This window comes from Meleagris gallopavo, chromosome 13 (assembly GCF_905368555.1).
Source record: "Meleagris gallopavo chromosome 13, MGAL_WU_HG_1.1, whole genome shotgun sequence".
Taxonomy (NCBI): domain Eukaryota; kingdom Metazoa; phylum Chordata; class Aves; order Galliformes; family Phasianidae; genus Meleagris; species Meleagris gallopavo.
The window spans coordinates 4,197,638-4,215,761 of NC_139416.1; the positions used below are offsets into that span (position 1 = coordinate 4,197,638).

The window sequence follows — 18,124 nt, forward strand, 5'->3', positions numbered from 1 at the left end:
GTACTCCAAGCAATCCTACTCTGAAAGGTTTCAGCTTCTCACCCAAGGCAAATTGTAAAAGGGCTCTAACACACAAACAGCAGGTAGATCACCAAAGGCCCAGCTGAGCAGTGAAGGACACTCGATTTTCCCACGTCAGAGTATCAAAGTGCAATGTATGAGAATATTGTGAAATAAAGGAAAAGTTTCACATCAAAACATGCTATAATGGAGTAAAACAGGAGAGGAGGACAGTGACCATGTCTTGCTTTCACGGGCAAACTGAATGAACAGGTTGATCAACTTCATTCAGAGCTTTACTGATTTCACAGGATTCAATGCATGCAGAGATCGCCCTGCATTACAGGGACTTCTAATTATTACCAAGCAGAAAAATCAATTTACTTTATTTTTTTTGCTAGTAGAAATATTAAAAATTATGATTTCTATAAAAATTTTGAAGCATTAAGCTTCGGTACTTATCTGTGCAGGCTATCAGTGATTCTAATCCTTTCAATATTTGCATATAATTTAGCAACAAAATGACTTTATTCCTACAAATTCATTTGGCTGATAGCTCACTTCAATTGGTTAATGTTTGAGTTTTTAAATGAATTTTAACAACAAAAAATGATTATGTCTTTCATATAAAAGCATCTGCAGTCATGAAAAGAAAAAAAATCAATCATGTTTTGGAGTCAAAGGACTATGAAATACTGAGGCTATTTTGAAAATCCTTTTTCTTCTTACCTTGAAAATGCATAAGATCACACTGAGACACGTTTAGCAAGAAAAAACATTTTTTAAAAACTTTTGTCTGTAACAATTGCATGGTCAATTCTTAAGCTACTCTGTCTCCTATTACTTCACAGCCACTGTGTTTTTTTCTGGAAAATAAAAATCACAATATTATGATGCTGCTCTGAAAGTAATGCCTCCTAATTATGTTGGCCCACGATGTCAGAGGTGGATGCTGGTGGTGCAGTAGTAGAGGTTGGACCTTCCCATCTGTATTGTAAAACATTTCCTTGCTGTGTGACAGATGGCAGCAGAGGGGCACTCTGACAGAGCGGTGTCTGAAATCGAAGTACAGATGAAATGAAGGTGTGTCACTGAATTCCTCCATGCAGAAAAAATGACACTCATTCACAATTACTGATGCTTGCTGAATGTTTAGGGAGACCAAAATGTGGATGTGAGCACAGTAAGGAGCTGGACTGTGCAGGCAACGACATTCTCATATTCACAGCAGCTATGAAACAGTGGGTCACTTCTCATGGTGCAAAACACAGGCTCCTGTTTATCACTGGTGAAAATGCACAGCTAATGGTGGGAACTGTGTTGAAAAAATAGTGTTTTTTAGTTGAGAATCTGTTCTATCATACAGCGTTATTTTGCTCTATTCACCTGTTGTAGTTTCCATGGAAAGAAATAGGAGGCATTACTTTTGGAGTTAGCTATGTACATTGTTCAGTTGGTTTCCAAACAGACTTTTTTTTCCCCAATTAAACTTGGCCAAAAACCAAGAAACAAAGGTTTTTCATTCTCAGAAAGGTTTTCTTCTTCAACTGCACAAGAGTTCTTATTTTTAAAAGAGAATTAATTTGTTAATGACTATTCTACATGCCAAAGTACCAGTCAGAAAGAACATATACTAGGACCTGTGTCCTGACTCTTTCTATTTGCACTTATATCAAAAGCAATTCTTAGACTTAGTGATGTTGCAATGATGTAAAATTAACCTGAGACTATGATGATGATAATTAAAACACTTTCATACAGTATTATGTAAAATAAAAATATTGCACTCTCAGATGTTCAACAGTCTCATCATCCCTTCAGAAAGCAAAAGGAGACATTAAATTCTCAGACTATTTCTCTGTCCCCTACCTCAGCAAATATATAAAAAAAATAGTGAGAACTGTATCATAGCAGGTACTTCCCAGCTGTGGTGCATAACTGCCCACAAAGGAGGGAGTGCTTTGGCAAACTGATGGATAACCTTTGTAAAGGAACTGGCATTATGCAGTGTAGGAGGTAATGACGTAGATGACCAGGTGCATCAATGCTACAGTTAAGGGTATATATTAGCAGCAGAGTTATCCTTTTTCTCCCCTACCTCTTCCATGGGAGGGGAGAATGAAGCCTAGAAGGAACCTGACCTCTGAGGAGCAATGCCTCTGGGTCTGCTCTTGAGGTGATCTGGACTTTACACTTCACTTTGCCCACGGCTGTGCCTAATGCACAGCTTTCCTCTGTGTAAGCTAAACAAACAAATACAGCATTCTGGTCAGCTGAAACTTCTGAGCTTCTTCTCTGCAGACTCTGAAATGCACAGAGATGCCTCAGGGAAAAGAATGTCTAAAAGACATTACAAGGCACATTTACAGTAAATTCCAAGGGGAAAGCAACAATGAACATGCTAGAAGTACACTAATATGCACTCTTTAATCAGCCTTTTTCTCCCACTTTGCAAATGTATAAAAGACCCAATTTACAAAGTCAGCACTATTTAAAAAAAATTATCACTGTAAAAAGAACAATAATTAAAATGAAGTACTAATAATTAAACTGAATGAAGACTGTCAACACAAATGAATAATATATATTTAGATGCATTATCCTCACTGGTTTTCATTATTGCGTTGGATCGTTTTCTCCTCAATTGAATTCCCAACATTTACCCATTCACAATGCTCTGTACATTCACATCTGCACAGCGGTTGCCTATGGAAATGTGCTCAGTGTCAGCTTTCAGTGTTCCTTCTCGTGTGCCCTCCCAGCTGTAAACGAGGTTAGGAAACAGCACTGTAAACACAGAAGTCCTTTTGAAAGGTAAAAGAGTGGAAGGGAAAAAGCTCCACAGGAAATTTGATTTGTACTGAGGTTTCATTATTAAAAAAAAAAAAAAAAACAACAAAACACACCCAAAACTTGACAGCATTTAGAACTATCGAAATTCTAAATACTAAAGGAAGAGATAGCAGGATGAGGGATTATATTTTATGGTAGCCTTATATAACTGCTATAAAGAGAAAAACAAGGCATTACAGAAATTAGATTAATATAAAAATGTAAGTAGTACTGAATGCTCAGTTCACTGTTATAAATATTCGGCTGCTTTTTTTTTTTTCCATAGAAAAGTCTGCAATTCCTTCAGCAAAACCAGGATACGCACACAGATGTCATAATTCCACTTCAGAACCATGCTAATTTACTTAATGTGAAGCTCTAACACAAATGGCTTCGCAGTGGAATTGCACCTCCTCACATGGTGAGCGCGAAATAAAAGCAAGCAGATGTGCTCTTCCAAAAGCAGGCGGCTGCTACAATTAAACCCGCAGTCATTTTACAAACCAGCGAGCTATTTCACGTGCGGCTCCGGCGCTAATCACCCCCACCCGGCTGCTGCAGCCCAGCAGAACAGTGAATTGTTCATAGAGTTATCTATCTTGCACTTTGCAGATGATGCCTAACGTTATGACAACGGTGGCAAGGTCTCCGTACCTGCCTACCTGAAGCAAGTTTCTGTAAAGTAATGAATAGAGACAGCTCGGGGACCATCCACCTGCCCTGCCTGCCTCTCGCTGCCTGCAGAGCACAGCCACCAGGGACTGGCAGAAGGCCCCTGTCTGACAGGCCAGGACAGCCTTCCCGTGCCGTGACAGCCCGGGCTGAGCCGCCAGGCCTGACCCACCGTAATTCCTTCACAACGCGGTGGCGAGGCAGCTGACAGTAGCAGCTGCACCTCCTAAGCGAGATGGATGGAATTTTCATAACTAGTTCCCCAAGTTACATTTTACCTTCAAGATAATTTATGAGCTGCCGCAGAGCCTTGAAGAGACAATATGCTTGCCATAAAATTAACTGTAACAGTCTTGTAGGTTATAATTAACACTGGGAGGGTAGCACCAACTGGATGAAACACACGGCATAATTGATGGTGAAACTGGAAATTAAGGAACCTAACAATATCATTACTGCGCACATCACTTCAGCAAAACCCGCGCTTTCCAGGGGTTAATTACAATCCCCTCCTAAGGTACACATTCTGACGGGGAGTGGACGAGTGTCACAGCTAGGAGGAGGCAGATTTCCTGGCAAGGCCACCTCGCACCTGGGCTGATGTATATATTGGTTTTTGCCTGGAAGAGATATACATGTCAAAGCAGCAGCAGCACCTGAACATCTGGCAGCAGACACACCGTAGCTCAGAGACAGAAGATTGCTCGAGCCTCACAGAATATTTCATCTTCTCCACAGCCAGCATACTTAATAGCAAAGAAGAAAAAAATCCTCTGTGAGATTTGGCTTAATGGCACACATTATTAATTTAAATGACTCGAGTAAAGAAAAACATTTTAACTTTATATTGCCATAACTTAGAAGCAAATTAAGATATTTTTCCCAGCAGCATATTATCATCCTGGTTTATTACATTAGTCTTCAGAAACGTGCAGAGCAATCCTTTTAGCAACTTGCCTGTCAAGGGGACACCGCGCTGAAGAAGCAACGCTAGTGAGCTAGTTAATCAGAAGTAATGTTATGAGCTGCTGCCATCTTTGGGAAAAAGAACATGCCATTAATCTAGCTGTATCTAGGACTCTGTGCTTTAACTAAGGCTTAAGGAATCATTAGTGTACTGTATTTATCTGATTTTCTCTCAAATTCTTTTAATGAAACTTTTTTTTTTGTCCCTGGACAAGATAAGTGAAAATGTACAGATAAATGATGCAACAGTGTCACCTACAGGCAAGCCAAACAGTTAAAAACCTTCTCCAGCATGACACCCTCACACCTCTCAAATCCTCTTCCGCTTTTCCTCCAACTTCCTGCCCACTACCAACCACAGATCTGGGTTTAGGATTGGTACACACCTCCAAAGATAAACAGAAGGTCAGATACCTAAGTATTTTCAGCATGGTCTAACGTAAGATAATTTGGCCATTTGTTGGTAAATTGTGTCTTAAAATAAACGTGCTATATAGCCAATGAGTGGATACATCAATTATGTCTCATTTCCCAAACACATTTGCAAATCCACCTTTACCAAAAGGTTGAAAGTAATTCTAATCAGATTTTTCAGAAGTCAGAAAGTCCAAATGTTGGCCTTCTTCAATACAGCACGCCCTATGGCACCATCACTGTTACTAGATGCCCTATTGCTAAAATTAAACTAAAATATTGTTTGGAGCTCAATAAACAGAAAAAAAGTAGAACTTCCTTTATTCAGCTTAGAGGAAGGTTGGTGATATTACTGGGAAAGCAAACTGAGCACATACTGCAAACTAATGACTAACTGCATCAAATTTCTAGGAAAAGATTTCAAATATTGTACAGGATTTACCAACTTATTTACTCAACAGTGCACTGACAGTAAGATTTGCAGAAATGGCCAATTTTAAAATCTAATATTTGAAAATTTCTGATTGTAAATTGTAATATCTATTGCAATGAACGATATCTGGCTGATCAAAGTAACTCTCACATGTTATGGGTTTGTGTAGACTCAATTAAGATAGATACTGCTTCCACAGTTACCACTGTCTTAGCTTTAGCTGGGATTGGAATTGTTTTCTTCAGAGTGTCTGGTATGATGCTATGTTTCTGTTCCAGGAGATAGAACCACATGTTCATATCAATACCAATGTTTCTAGTCACCTGCTAAGCAGTGTTGCATAGCACCAAGACCATTCATAGCAAAGGGCCCAAGGAGCTGGGAGAGAACAGAATTAGGACAGCTGACTTAAATCAGCCAAATGAATATTCCATAAGATATGACATCAAGCAGGAGGAGTTCTGAAGGATGTGAGTTCATCTTGCTCTCTTCTCCTGCTTGGGGGGCTAGCACGGCATCAGTCACAGAGTAGAAAGCAATTACTTGTGCATCTCTTGTTATATAAGTTTTTATATATATATAGTCATAACAATTTTCCTTTTCTCTATCTTAGTAAATAGTTTTTATCTCAACCCATGAGTTCTACTTTGTTGTTTTTCTTTTACTCTCTCCCCCATTTCACTGGGAAGGACGGGGCAGTGAATGAACACTGTGTGGTGCTGAGCCACCTGCTGGGTTAATCCACAACACCAACAAATTACTCGGTAGGACAGGGAATCTTGTCAGAAATTATCTGACTGATAATTTTGAACAGAAAATAAAAATGAGAAATGCTGACTTGCTCAAATGCAACTGGCAAGAAGTGAAAGACCAATAAAGTTGTACAAACACCCTCTCCAGCATAATTTGGAGCTGAATCTAATTTCAGTAGATCCACAGGCATATCTGATGGAACCATTCAGCTTAACTTTGTAGAAAGAATGGAACAAGCTCTTATTTGCAGATCTTAGTTTTCTGAACTCTCTCTTTCCTCCTGGTATTACTGCTTTCACTTCAATACTTGACAGCCTTTTCCAGTCTCCCTCACAAACTCTGCATTTGGAAAGTCTGCTTCTCAGTTAATCCTCTGGATACAACTCAAGCTTTCTTTTTGGTTCATTATCTCAATTCTGGATTATATTTCTGATGTTTAGCCGTGTTACTTCAACCTGCTTCTTACCTATGAGTCCCACCTCCTGCATCGCCCACCCAGGTTGAGTAATCTCTAAGTATATGATGATATGGAAATATAATTAAGGGTTATAAATTACAATCTGGGGTGTAACATACCTCTATACGTCTTCTTAGTTGGCTAAACTACTCATATTTTTCAGTAATCTACAGTAGGATTTTCTTCTACTACTGTTGCTTACACATCCCATTTGGGGCTGCTGTCATTTACAAAAATAAGACAGAATATGAAAACAACACATGCTGTGTAACAGGTCCCTAAGATCTCTGATTCTACAGAACATCTCAAGAGGAAGAAATGCCAACTTCCTTTGTTAGCTATTTTAAACATCATCATAGTTTATATTTTAGGAATTTCCCAACAATTATACATATAGAATTGAAAAAATCAAACATAATAAATAGTAAAACATTATAGCCAAAACAAACTGTTAGAACATCAGAAAGAGCTCACTAGAAGTCAAAATAAGCAATAATTCTATTTTCCAGCTATTCTTAATTTCTGATGAGTTACACCTCCATCCCACCCCTGGATTCCACTTCCCTCTGACCCATGCTGTTACCATTGCCCAGTGGTTTACCCCAGTGCTCCCTCACCAGTATGAGATTATGTGTGTATGTGTATCTATGTTGCCATAACTTTCAGTGCAAGTCAAAATACAGAGCAATGCAACAGACCAACGCCCTCCTGCTTTCATTCAGCCTTGATATCCATTGGCTTCTTGCTACCTCACAGCCATGCTCTAGGCAGCTTAGAGCACTGACAGCATCTTGCTCAGTTTCTACATCCATTTAATTTTTGGCTGCTCTCAGAATGCCGGCAAGAGTACCAATTAGTGTCAGCTGTAACAGTTGCTTTATGTGATATACACACCTGCCTACAAGGATTGGAGAACCAATGCATTTTACATAGGCCATCAAACACAGATATCCAATGGGAATAATCTTTGGCACTATCTACCTGAACCACATTGGAACCATTGACCTGAAAACAAAAGGCTTTGTATTTCATTACCAATCCCCGGAGCCATCAAGTTCTATATGTCTGGAAAAACTTTAATAACAGGGTTGACAGCATTTAGGACTGAAGTCATGAACTTATGTAAGCATCTGCTCACACATCTCATGCAAAGACAAAAGCATGTCATTTCGCTAGGTCTAGTCTTTGTCATCCTCTGTTGTTTTTTGTTTTTTTTTTTTCATTGATAATCTATACAGGTTATTTCACCAAATTCATTTAGCTTTATCCATCATAAAACTGAATTAAATGGTGACAATTTATTAAAAAATGAAGTCCCAATTGAATAAGATATCCTTTTTTTTTTTTTTTTTAAGTAAGGGAGAATTCCATCTTTAGATCCATTTAAATGAGTATTTTTAGACAGAGTTTTGATTTTTACAAAGTTTGCAAACTGTGTTTGGGGCATACTACATACCACGACCACAGTGCAGGAGAAATGTCAGTGGATAAAGCAAAATACACCTATGAGAACTCTTCATTCTCTTTGCAACACCATGCCTTTGGCTAGAACAGGCAGCCATGGAGCACTGCATGATGCTCAGGATTCTCCCTGCCCCTCTCTTTTCCCTTGCCTCTGGCACACACTGTTCTCTCTTACAGGAATGATGACAGCTGATGCTAACACTGGTTTGTGGTTCAACTGTCTGATGATGTGGCTAACACTTTGTCTCCACAGATTATAAATTTGTCACCTCTGTGATCTATTCGCTCCCCAGTATCCTGCAGTCTGGAAATGCAATAATCTCCATCTCCAGCATTCAGCTCTCCCACTGGTAGTCAGCAAATCATTGTCAAACTGCTGGAAAAACAACACTAACTGTCTTTCTTGTACCATGAGCACAAAAACTTAAATAAATAAGGAAATGTCACCCATGCTGACTTAAAAGGCCTGTCCAGGTGAAATAAATCCAAACCTTCCAAAAAGTTAGCCCAACTATTAAAACATAAAAATAACCAAGTGCACTTTGGTAGAGTGGGAAAATTATTTATCACCTTTAAGTTGTGGAAACTTTAATTGCACTATAAACAAAGACTAAATTTATGCCATCTGCCAGTTTTGGAAGCATCACTTGAAAAATCCTTCCAACATATCAAAAAGAAAAGCATGAAATCCAAAGAGCGATATGTCAAAAATTACCTGTATTCATCTATGGGATGATGCATTTCTTCAGGGTTTTCAGAAATGGAGCATTAAAACTAAAGTGGTAACAATCCTCAGTGTAAACAATCCTTCACAATGTGGCATAATAGAAGAGCCCAGCACACACACAGAGCTGAACTTCTGTGAGTTTCTTACTGGACCATCCTATAATTCCACTTGCTTCAAGTCCTTGTATCAAAGAGCATTTTTACACTCTTATTTGCTGCGTCTATAATGACATCACAAGTTAAGATGTAGAATTCTCTGTAAATAAAGCTTTTTTTAAAGGTAAAGGGTCAAAAAAGTTTTAAAGAAAATAAGAGTGGTTGTTCAAGAGCAGCATTTAATCAAGCAGTATTTCCACTACTCGGTGAAGCACTCATGCCTACTGATGCCAAGCTGGGTTGCTTCAAAGACCTCTAGTACAAAACAGGTGAAAATGAGCAGAGAGCAGAGAGTGGCACATGAAGCAAAGCAACCTGGTAATGGGCAACTGGAGGAAAGACAGAGGGCAGCCAGGGCAGCTGATGTCTGAGCACAGCTACAGCAAGAGACCTGACCACTTCACTGAACACTTTGTGTTTCCTACACTCATTTAAAAGCTCCAAGACTGTTTTTCAGTCTGCCTCAAAGCATCTTCTTGAGTAACACACAGTACTCAGCAGCAAAATCACGTGTGCAGCAAAAATGTGTGCTGAATAGTTTTTCTTCTTTTAACGAACACACACACAAACAAAATATCAAGCAAATCTAAATCTTCTGTTGTGGTTTCACCCCGTCCCCCCTCGTAATTTCATAAAGGAGAACTCAAAATTTGTCTTAGTTTGCTGCTAATTGTTATTCTTGTTGCTAACTCGCTGAGTATCCATTCCAGCTGGCACACATGCTGTCTGGAGAGGACAGCTATGACAGAAATCCCACTGGAGTTCACAGAGCTGTGTGTGTGGAGATCCCTACTGATGTCAGAAAAACAGACACTGGATTTCCCCAATAGGAAAAAAAAATCTGTTGTTCTAAGATTACACACAACAATCACAGGAGATGTAAACAACCTGAAGCAGTTGTAAGTAATCCAACACTTTCTCCTGCTGGAGCAGAGAGTGAGATTCACCTCATTTACCTTTCTAAGCATGAAATAGATAAGGCACAAGAAAAATAATGTTTTCCTCAAAACAGAAAACAACAAAATATATCAAAATCTTCCTGTTTGTGTCTTGCTTAACGTGCACACTATTTCATTAGGATTCTACATTCTTTTTTGTTCACTGAATCCAATAAGCCTACTGCAGGCTGGGACTCAGTTCTCACACTATGCACAGACAAATATGAATAGAGTTGTAATAAATTCACAAACAAAATATCCATGTAGTAATCCAACTTTCACTGCTGAGAGGTAAGACTATCTCAGCAGTAGGACAAGCACTTACTCTACCTAGAAAAAATATGCACCTTTATAGCGTTATGTAAAAGATTGGTGTGGCCCACATATTTCTAGAGAGGTTGGAGAAGTGCAAGTATGGTGACCAAGAAACAGTGAGGAATTACAGTTGAGGTTTGACTGGAAACCAGAAGTTCATACTATTTGTCGTGAGTAAGAAGTTCTTTTTTGAAGAGCTATGAAAAGATGGAAGAATGTAACAACTCAAAATACACAGTGATCTGATCTAGCATACGTTGTAGCAAAGACCTCATAAAATAGATTTTGTTCACCATGCCATTTCAACGAGCCAAGGACTTAAGCTATTGATCCTTACAGGAAATAATCAATTAACACTTCTCTGTCCACCTCATGAACGAGGAGAATTTTGTGTTTACTTTGGTCCAAATATTTACTGAATATTTATTATGTTTTCACTATATCAACTTGTTATTGCGATGGCTTAGAGAGAACTCTACTAAGATTCCAGAATCTAACCAGCACAACTATGAAAATGTTACTATCATAAATACTTCTATTTTTCCTTTCAAACTTTTTCCCTCATTAGATCTTTATCCAAAGATTTACACTTTCCCTTAGCTGACTGAATCTCCTTTTAGAAACATGACGCGAATTTCACTCAATGAAACAGCATAATGGACAGCAGTCTGCCTCATAATAAAACCATTTCAGACTAATATATATATTTTTTTTGCATGAAGACGACTTATTTTTAAAAGTGGTTCCACTGAGTTAATACTTCCATAGTAGTTAAACATTATCCTCTAATTTAATCTATCATTGATTGTTTGATGACAAACTAGTTTCATTGTAAATGTATTTATTCAAAAAAAAAAAATACAGCAAAAAAACCCTAATAATTAAGCAGAGTATGACGCCCAAGCATTTAGGGCAATATTATTATAACTCGATACAAGTTTCTTTAAAAGGAGAATTGAGAGAATTTTTATGAAACCATACTGCCCAGTTCTGCTGGGCCTTTGCTGACATGGAAAAGTGAAACATCCTCTCCAGAAATTCAAGTACTCTTTTTAAAAAAATTATTTTCTGGCCAAACTGCTTCTTAAGGATAACAGATTTTCTGATTCCAGTTAAAAAGTAAAATAGAAAAAAATCATCAATAGCATCATTAGAAGACTAAAAATATTAAGACCTTTTCTGAAAATGAATCAGGTGCAGATATTGAACTGTACTTTTTCATCCTTTGTCTCACTTTTCAAATGATAATTTCTTCCACAGTCACCATTAAATCTTGATCTATTCCAGCTCTCTGTATGGGTCATTGATTCTAGATGTACCATGGTTATTTTTAAATGTTTCCTTTTCGTGGAGTAAAAGAGGGCTGTCTAGAGCCAGATGGGTAACTTCACACTTCATTTATCAAACCCAATGCATCAGACTCCACCCTCTCTTTCCCACTATTGCTGTTAAACTTCCATATAATTTGGTAACAATTTTCATTATCATACAGTGAAAAAAAAGCCTAGGCAGGTTTGCATGGTTCGCACCAAACCCACAGCTGCTCCCTGACCCCCCGTTCGTTACAGTAGAGCTGGGCTCCCCAAACTCGGTGTGCTGAGGGGGGACCTCTTCCAGCCGAGGTCGGGAAGGGGTCAGTTCAAAGGGCTGAGCAGCTCTTTACAGCTATAACAACCTGTCCATCAGACACTATCACGCAGCACAAACAAATCCGAGGCTTTAGGAACTCTGGACCATTTCTGTTAACACTTAGAGAACATCCACTGCGTCCTACCTGAAGTATTTGGGATCACTGCCACTCAGCACTGCTCGAATCCTTGGAAGACCTGCACAGTTATGTAAGGTACCAACAGCATCTTCGAGTAAATAGTGTATGAAAGGTACATTGGTGTACTAATGGGCAGATGGGGCTGCGTGCTGAAATAGGAGCTCAGAATATTTGCAATTGGCTAACACGCAGAAACACTGGTATGACTTAAAAACAAATGATGCAAGGATGTGCTTCATCTCAGTAGACACTGACACACCAAAACAGTTAAGATGACGTTTTTCCTTTGAAAAATATAAATATCAAGATTCGTTCGGTTTGAATTAACAATTTCCAGAATTCTTTTTTTCTTTTTTAAATATTGAGGCGTCAGTGACAAATAAAACACATGACAGAACAGAATGCTTACCTAGCTACTAAGTCCAAGTGTGGGTAAAGATTTTGCTTCCCTTCATTGACCTAAATTTCTTGGAGTTGTACTGTTCATAATGTGCTCTCTAATGCACAATGTAAAGTAATTAGAGTCATCTGTATTTAACTTCCAGAGGAAAAAAAAAATTCTATTATCTAATCTAGCTGATCCCCTGATAGCCTGTTGAAAGTAAAATACTGTAACCTATTGCCTGCCCTTTGACAAGTGCTAATTATTTCCTGTCCAAGCACATTTTTCTCATGTAATTCCAAAGTACACAATAGGCTGATCTCTAAAACATGGGCAGCCTTGCCAGCACCACGGCGGACGTTTTATAACTTTCACCACTGCTGCTTGATGGCTACCACAGCCAGTGCCTCATTCCAGACATCTCGCTGGAGCTTTGATGAAGCCAAGGGAGGTGTATTGTAACAGCCTGTTCATGCAGATCATATGGATGAGACTCAGATAGGTCACTGGGATGGGAAACATCAAATGGAAAGAAAAAGGATTATGGATATTTAATACTCAAAGGACACTTTCAGAACTTTCAAGGCACCGTGCTCTTGAAATTTTCTTTCAGGTGTTTAGTCTCAAGGAGGCCTGCACTTTGTCTGCTTCTAAGCCTTTTCCTGCCCCCACACAAGAGCTTTGGCATTTCTGTGTCAGACAAGGCTGCGGATACAACTGCACCGCTGGCTCCAGCCGCTGATTAAATTGGGAACTGTAAAAGCAGAGGCCAGAAACACTGTAACCACATTGCTTTTAAATGACTCTAGATTGCTATGCCTCCTGATGACTTAGTATATTAGGAAATTATTGTTCAACTAAACAAACCTAAGAAGATATTCCACTCATTACAACTGCTCAGGCTTTTGCTATCTCTAGAAAGCTTTTACTTTGGTTCACAAGAAGGATGCATGAATCCTGTAGAAAAGTCTTAGGCGATTTTCTCAATTTCCAATGTAGTCAAAACTATTTGCACTATTTAGTATGGTGGCAGTAGGCAAAAAACAAATGAACAAAAAAACAACAACCCAAACAGAAAACACCAACAAGCCAAATCCAATGAACCCACAGACAATAAAACTCCCTTGAATTCCTTTAAAAGGAAACAGATCCATTGTAATATGAACAATATTAAAGAGACTCACCTTACTCTTTTTGACTCTGAGATCTTAACTGATTAGTATACAAATAAAAATCATATACCCATAAGAAAACAAATCTATAACTTACAGCATCTAATTTCTGCTACTATGTAGTAATCTTTAATGTTTTTAACTAAATCTCTTAATCTTTAAGGTCCCTTCCTATTCAAAGGGACCTTTCTATGATTCTATGATTCTAGGAAGTCCATACAACACGATTACTGGGAATAGAAAATCCAGCCAAGTGCCAGAACAATACCTAAACTGACATTTTAAAGTCAATCTCAAATTTCAGGACCTTTTCTAAATTAGATACTAGAAGAAAATATACAACTCTTTTAATTGCTAAATCTAGCATAGGTAAAAAAAATCATACCAAATAAAGTTGATTTGGATTAAGCAAGTCTGAAAGAGAAGTTTGACTAAAAGCTGTATTTCACTGCAAGCACAGGACATCTCCTGGTTTTATAGGAGGCTGTGCATTTGGAAGAAAATATTTACTACTTCATCATTTTTACGTAATTATTTATCATAAATAAGAAAAAGTATGAAATTATTACATGAGTAAAAATCTACAGCTTTTAGAAATATGAAAAAGGCACTTCAACTTGGTAGCTAAAAAGATGACAGATGCTGGAAAGATACAAAGTGGCATATAACAGAAATTCTTCTTTGAATTCACTTATTTACAAAAAGACTAAAGGTACAAATGCATATTTCCAAATGCATTCAACTGACTACACTAAAATAGCATAAACTTTCAAATACATACACAAACAGCTTTTAAAAATTGTTAGCGTAAACACCTGCTTTATTGCCATGGCAATATGTTCAATTTAAGAACTTGAGTATAACAAAACAGTTGCACAATGTGAACTCTAGGAATACAGATACTCCAATTTACTGAACACCATCTGGTTAACTCAAGAAGGACACATGAGAAACGTGAGCATCATGAAGAAAACAGACAAGATGGACATGTCTTTGCCTGCCATGCCCACTGGGAGTACTGCTCATATTGTTATTAGCATAAGGACAGCCTTAGAGTAATCCTCAAGTATTTATACCACCTACTTCGTGCTACTTAAGCGTAGTAAAGGAGCATTCCACCTCACAAAGGAACTCTGAATTCAGAAGCAGACACATTAATTATTCTATTAAGGGAAAAAACTCTAGTTAATAATTTAAACTTCTGACTTGCTTTAAATGCCAGTTTGTTGGGGTACTTTTTTCCTCCCCCAGAGCAGTTCTATAGGCTTGTTTCTAACTTCAATATCTCACTATTTTTCTCACCTTGCTGTCCATTCATTACGCAGTCTTTGTCGCTCAGTAAGTAACAGCAGTAAGCAGCTGATGGTTTCATTCCTTTGTTCTTCAGTTTGTTCCTTTTTTCTAACTTCTTGGAGGACCAGGCTCGTCTTAAAAGGAAAAAAACACATTAAAATTATAATCTGGAAATAGGAAACAATGTGTAAAATTAATAAAAAGCCCATAAGCAAATAAGGACAGTAAATCAATACTTTTTTTATTACAGTTCCACTGCTGACAAATCAATACAGTAAATGATGGTTAGAAATGGCCACCATATATTTGGTATTTAATCAATGTACGTGGCACATAAGGTAAACCTTAACATCTCATTGCCTTAAGTAACACAGTAAGAGATTGTGCATTCTAGCTCATTTTCCTAAGATAAAATTCCATTCTCTTTTAAACATTTTCTTATATCACATCATATCAGAAGTGTTTGCCTTACTACAGCATTTGGGGAGAGCCCCTCCTACCCTTTTAACCTTGAAGGCAATTCCTGTCTGTATTGTGTCTAATGAAATAAATTTCTTGCCATGTACCCGTGCTCTATTTTCATCTTATTATGAAATATCTGAAGTAAAGAGGGAGCAAAACTCTTTTTTTTTTTTTTTCTATTTATGGAATACATTACAAATTGCTGGAAAAAAAATATATGCAGTAGATCTAGCTATAGAGCAGAATTACATTCAGCCTCTGAAGAACACAAGATACTGGCCTTTCCAAACGTTGCATTAACAGCCGGGCCTACAAAAGTGCACATCTGTCCTTCATCATCCAGTCAGAAACCTTGAACTCCCTCACGACAAAACGGCATGCGTTGATGCCCATCTCTACCAACACGTGTGCTGTTGTGCTATGGACCTCTGCTGGCTGGATGTCCAACCACAACAGAAACAGAGTCCAAGCTGCAATCTTTTCACCCATTTGGAATAATGTATTTGCCTTTCTCACCTTAATCAGCCACTGATTTTCATTTATTTTTGATGCTGTAATCTTCATTAGCATGTTTTACAAACAGACCAAAGTATCTAAATGCTTTTGGGAAGGATGGGACTAAACAGGCAGAATGTTTATGCAAGTCTCGTTTTTTTTTCACAGAAAAGTAAGCTAAAAATGTGTTTTGAAACTGCTCAGGTTTGAAACGTAACTCCAATATCACTGATATCAACTGCTACCTCCAGCATGGCCTCTCTCAAGGGAACAACATGACCAACACGCATGGCACACAGTTCCCTTCAGAGCCTGCCTGGCCCAAATGTACACACACACACAGACTCCTCCAGGGATTCTGTAAAATAAATCATCATTATCTTCAGGTTGTAAAAAAAAAAAAAGGAAAATGCTTTTTTTTTTTTTTTCCCAAAAGTTGGAATATGCATATTATGCTATGTAAAGTAGCAGTGACATTGAAACCACAGTAATGATTCTAAACAACAAGCATACCAGGATTCACATAGACAGAAAAACATTTCACCAACATCAGATGACAAAGACTACAAAGCATCCATCTTGTCCTTCTCCTTCCATTTCTATTAGTTGGCTTTCCAGAAGGCAAAGAAAACCACACACAAAAAAATCATCCAAACAAAAGCAAACACCATTACACGTGCATTAAAAAAAAGAAAAAAGTACCCAATGTCCATAACTTCGTACTGATCACATTCTTGACCCTGCTATGACATTGCAAAGCAAACAAGAAGACAGAGTATTTTCAGATAAGATTCTCTGACCTGGATTTCCCTTGCACTGACTTACAATATCTTTTAAGCTCTAGTACCTGCCAACTTCAACAGCCCTGATCCTCCGCTCATCCGCAGCAACTGCACAGGTCTTCAAAACGTACTCATATGAGATGAAGATGTGTACATTCTTCAAGAGATGAACATGAACTCTCCTTATCATTCAAAATAAATATGGCTATTAAGGCTTTATCTTCTGTATTCTAAGATTTTTGACACAGCACTATAGTTAAGCTTATCTCTGTGTAATAGCACCATCGGACTCGCCATACTACCAGAGCACAGCATAGTAGGATTTCCCTTTCAGAATTTTTGGGTGGCTGTATTAATCACAGCAGAATAGGGAAATTCCCAGGAGATGGGAAAGCTGGCAATAGCGTAAGTCTATTTCTCTCCAAGACTGAAGAAAAGCCACAAAAACTACTCACGTTCTGCCTGACAAATCTGGTAGTACAGTTATTTGCAGACAGCAAACATCAAGATCCCCTAAATAAGTCTGCAAAGCACAGACCATAGGGAATTGGTGGTTCCTAAGGAAAAGAGGATGCCATTGGAGTCTGCAAAAATGGGTGACTGCTTCCCAAAGGTTCAGTCACAATGATTTTGTAAAAATGCTGGCAGCCTGGCAAAACTGCCACTTTGGTATGGAAGTCCCCCACATCTACAGTTACATCAGGGAACAAAACACACTTCAATTTTTATGGAGAGAACAATTATATTGCACCAGACTTCTACTAACACCTTTCTGTCCTGTGGTGATGTACGCAGACCAAGTCAAACCCAGTTTGACACAGACATCATAAACGCTTCTTTACTGAGCCCTGCAAGCACGTTGTGGCTACCTCGAGGGTGAAATAGTGCTATTAAGCAACATACAACAACGATTCATAGCAATTTAACTGATTTACTTGTTTCCTACAAGTGCTAAGGGCAGCAAGGTTGCCTGGAATGCGAGGGCAGGGTTTGATATGTAGCTTTTACAGAGACATTTCTTAATAACTTGCCATTCTTATTGTCTCAGTAAAAATCCCAAATTGTATAAGATGAAGCAGCATTCTGGGTAAAATTATATTATAAAACACCCTCCTTTGAAAGATTTTTTTTTCCATATAACTTGTTTCGGGATTTATTTTTAACGAGGGGATTCAATATATACCTTGACTGATAAAGGTCAAGGGTTCAAGAAACTCGGTCAAAGATCTTATCAGCTGGGAAAGCCATTTCCTCACATCAACACTGATAAAAATCCAACAGAAACCCAGCCAATACCACCCTGCTCTAAAGGGCAGGAATGACCTTCTTTTGAACATCCCTATAGTTGCACATCTCATCAAAGAAAATCTGACCCCGTGTCTCGATTCTTTTAATGCTCTTTAATGACAGATAATTGTCTGCAGAGGCCCCCTGTGCACGATGCTGAGTGAAGCCTTCACACTGCTGCTCTGGACTCCGCACCGGCTCAATGCTGCTCAGCACACTTGGGACCACAGGACAGCAGAATAAACAAATAGCACAACCAGCCCTACAGCCTGTCTTATCTCATCTTTGGGCTCACTGAGATTCTTGAGGGTGGTAATGTTTACAGATTGTTGAAACTTTCTTTCTTCTGCTTCCTGA

General features: G+C 38.4%; 1 protein-coding gene across 5 annotated transcripts in view; it reads right to left on the minus strand.

Annotated features, from left to right (window-relative positions):
* The window catches only part of FTO (FTO alpha-ketoglutarate dependent dioxygenase), a 227,643-nt gene that overhangs the window by 116,702 nt on the left and 92,817 nt on the right, over window positions 1-18,124 (minus strand). For all 5 annotated transcript variants that reach the window (XM_019619754.2, XM_085234651.1, XM_085234650.1 and 2 more), the window contains exon 8: window positions 14,751-14,875. In XM_019619754.2, the coding sequence (XP_019475299.2) occupies window positions 14,751-14,875 (125 nt within the window). The remainder of the gene's footprint in view (window positions 1-14,750; window positions 14,876-18,124) is intronic.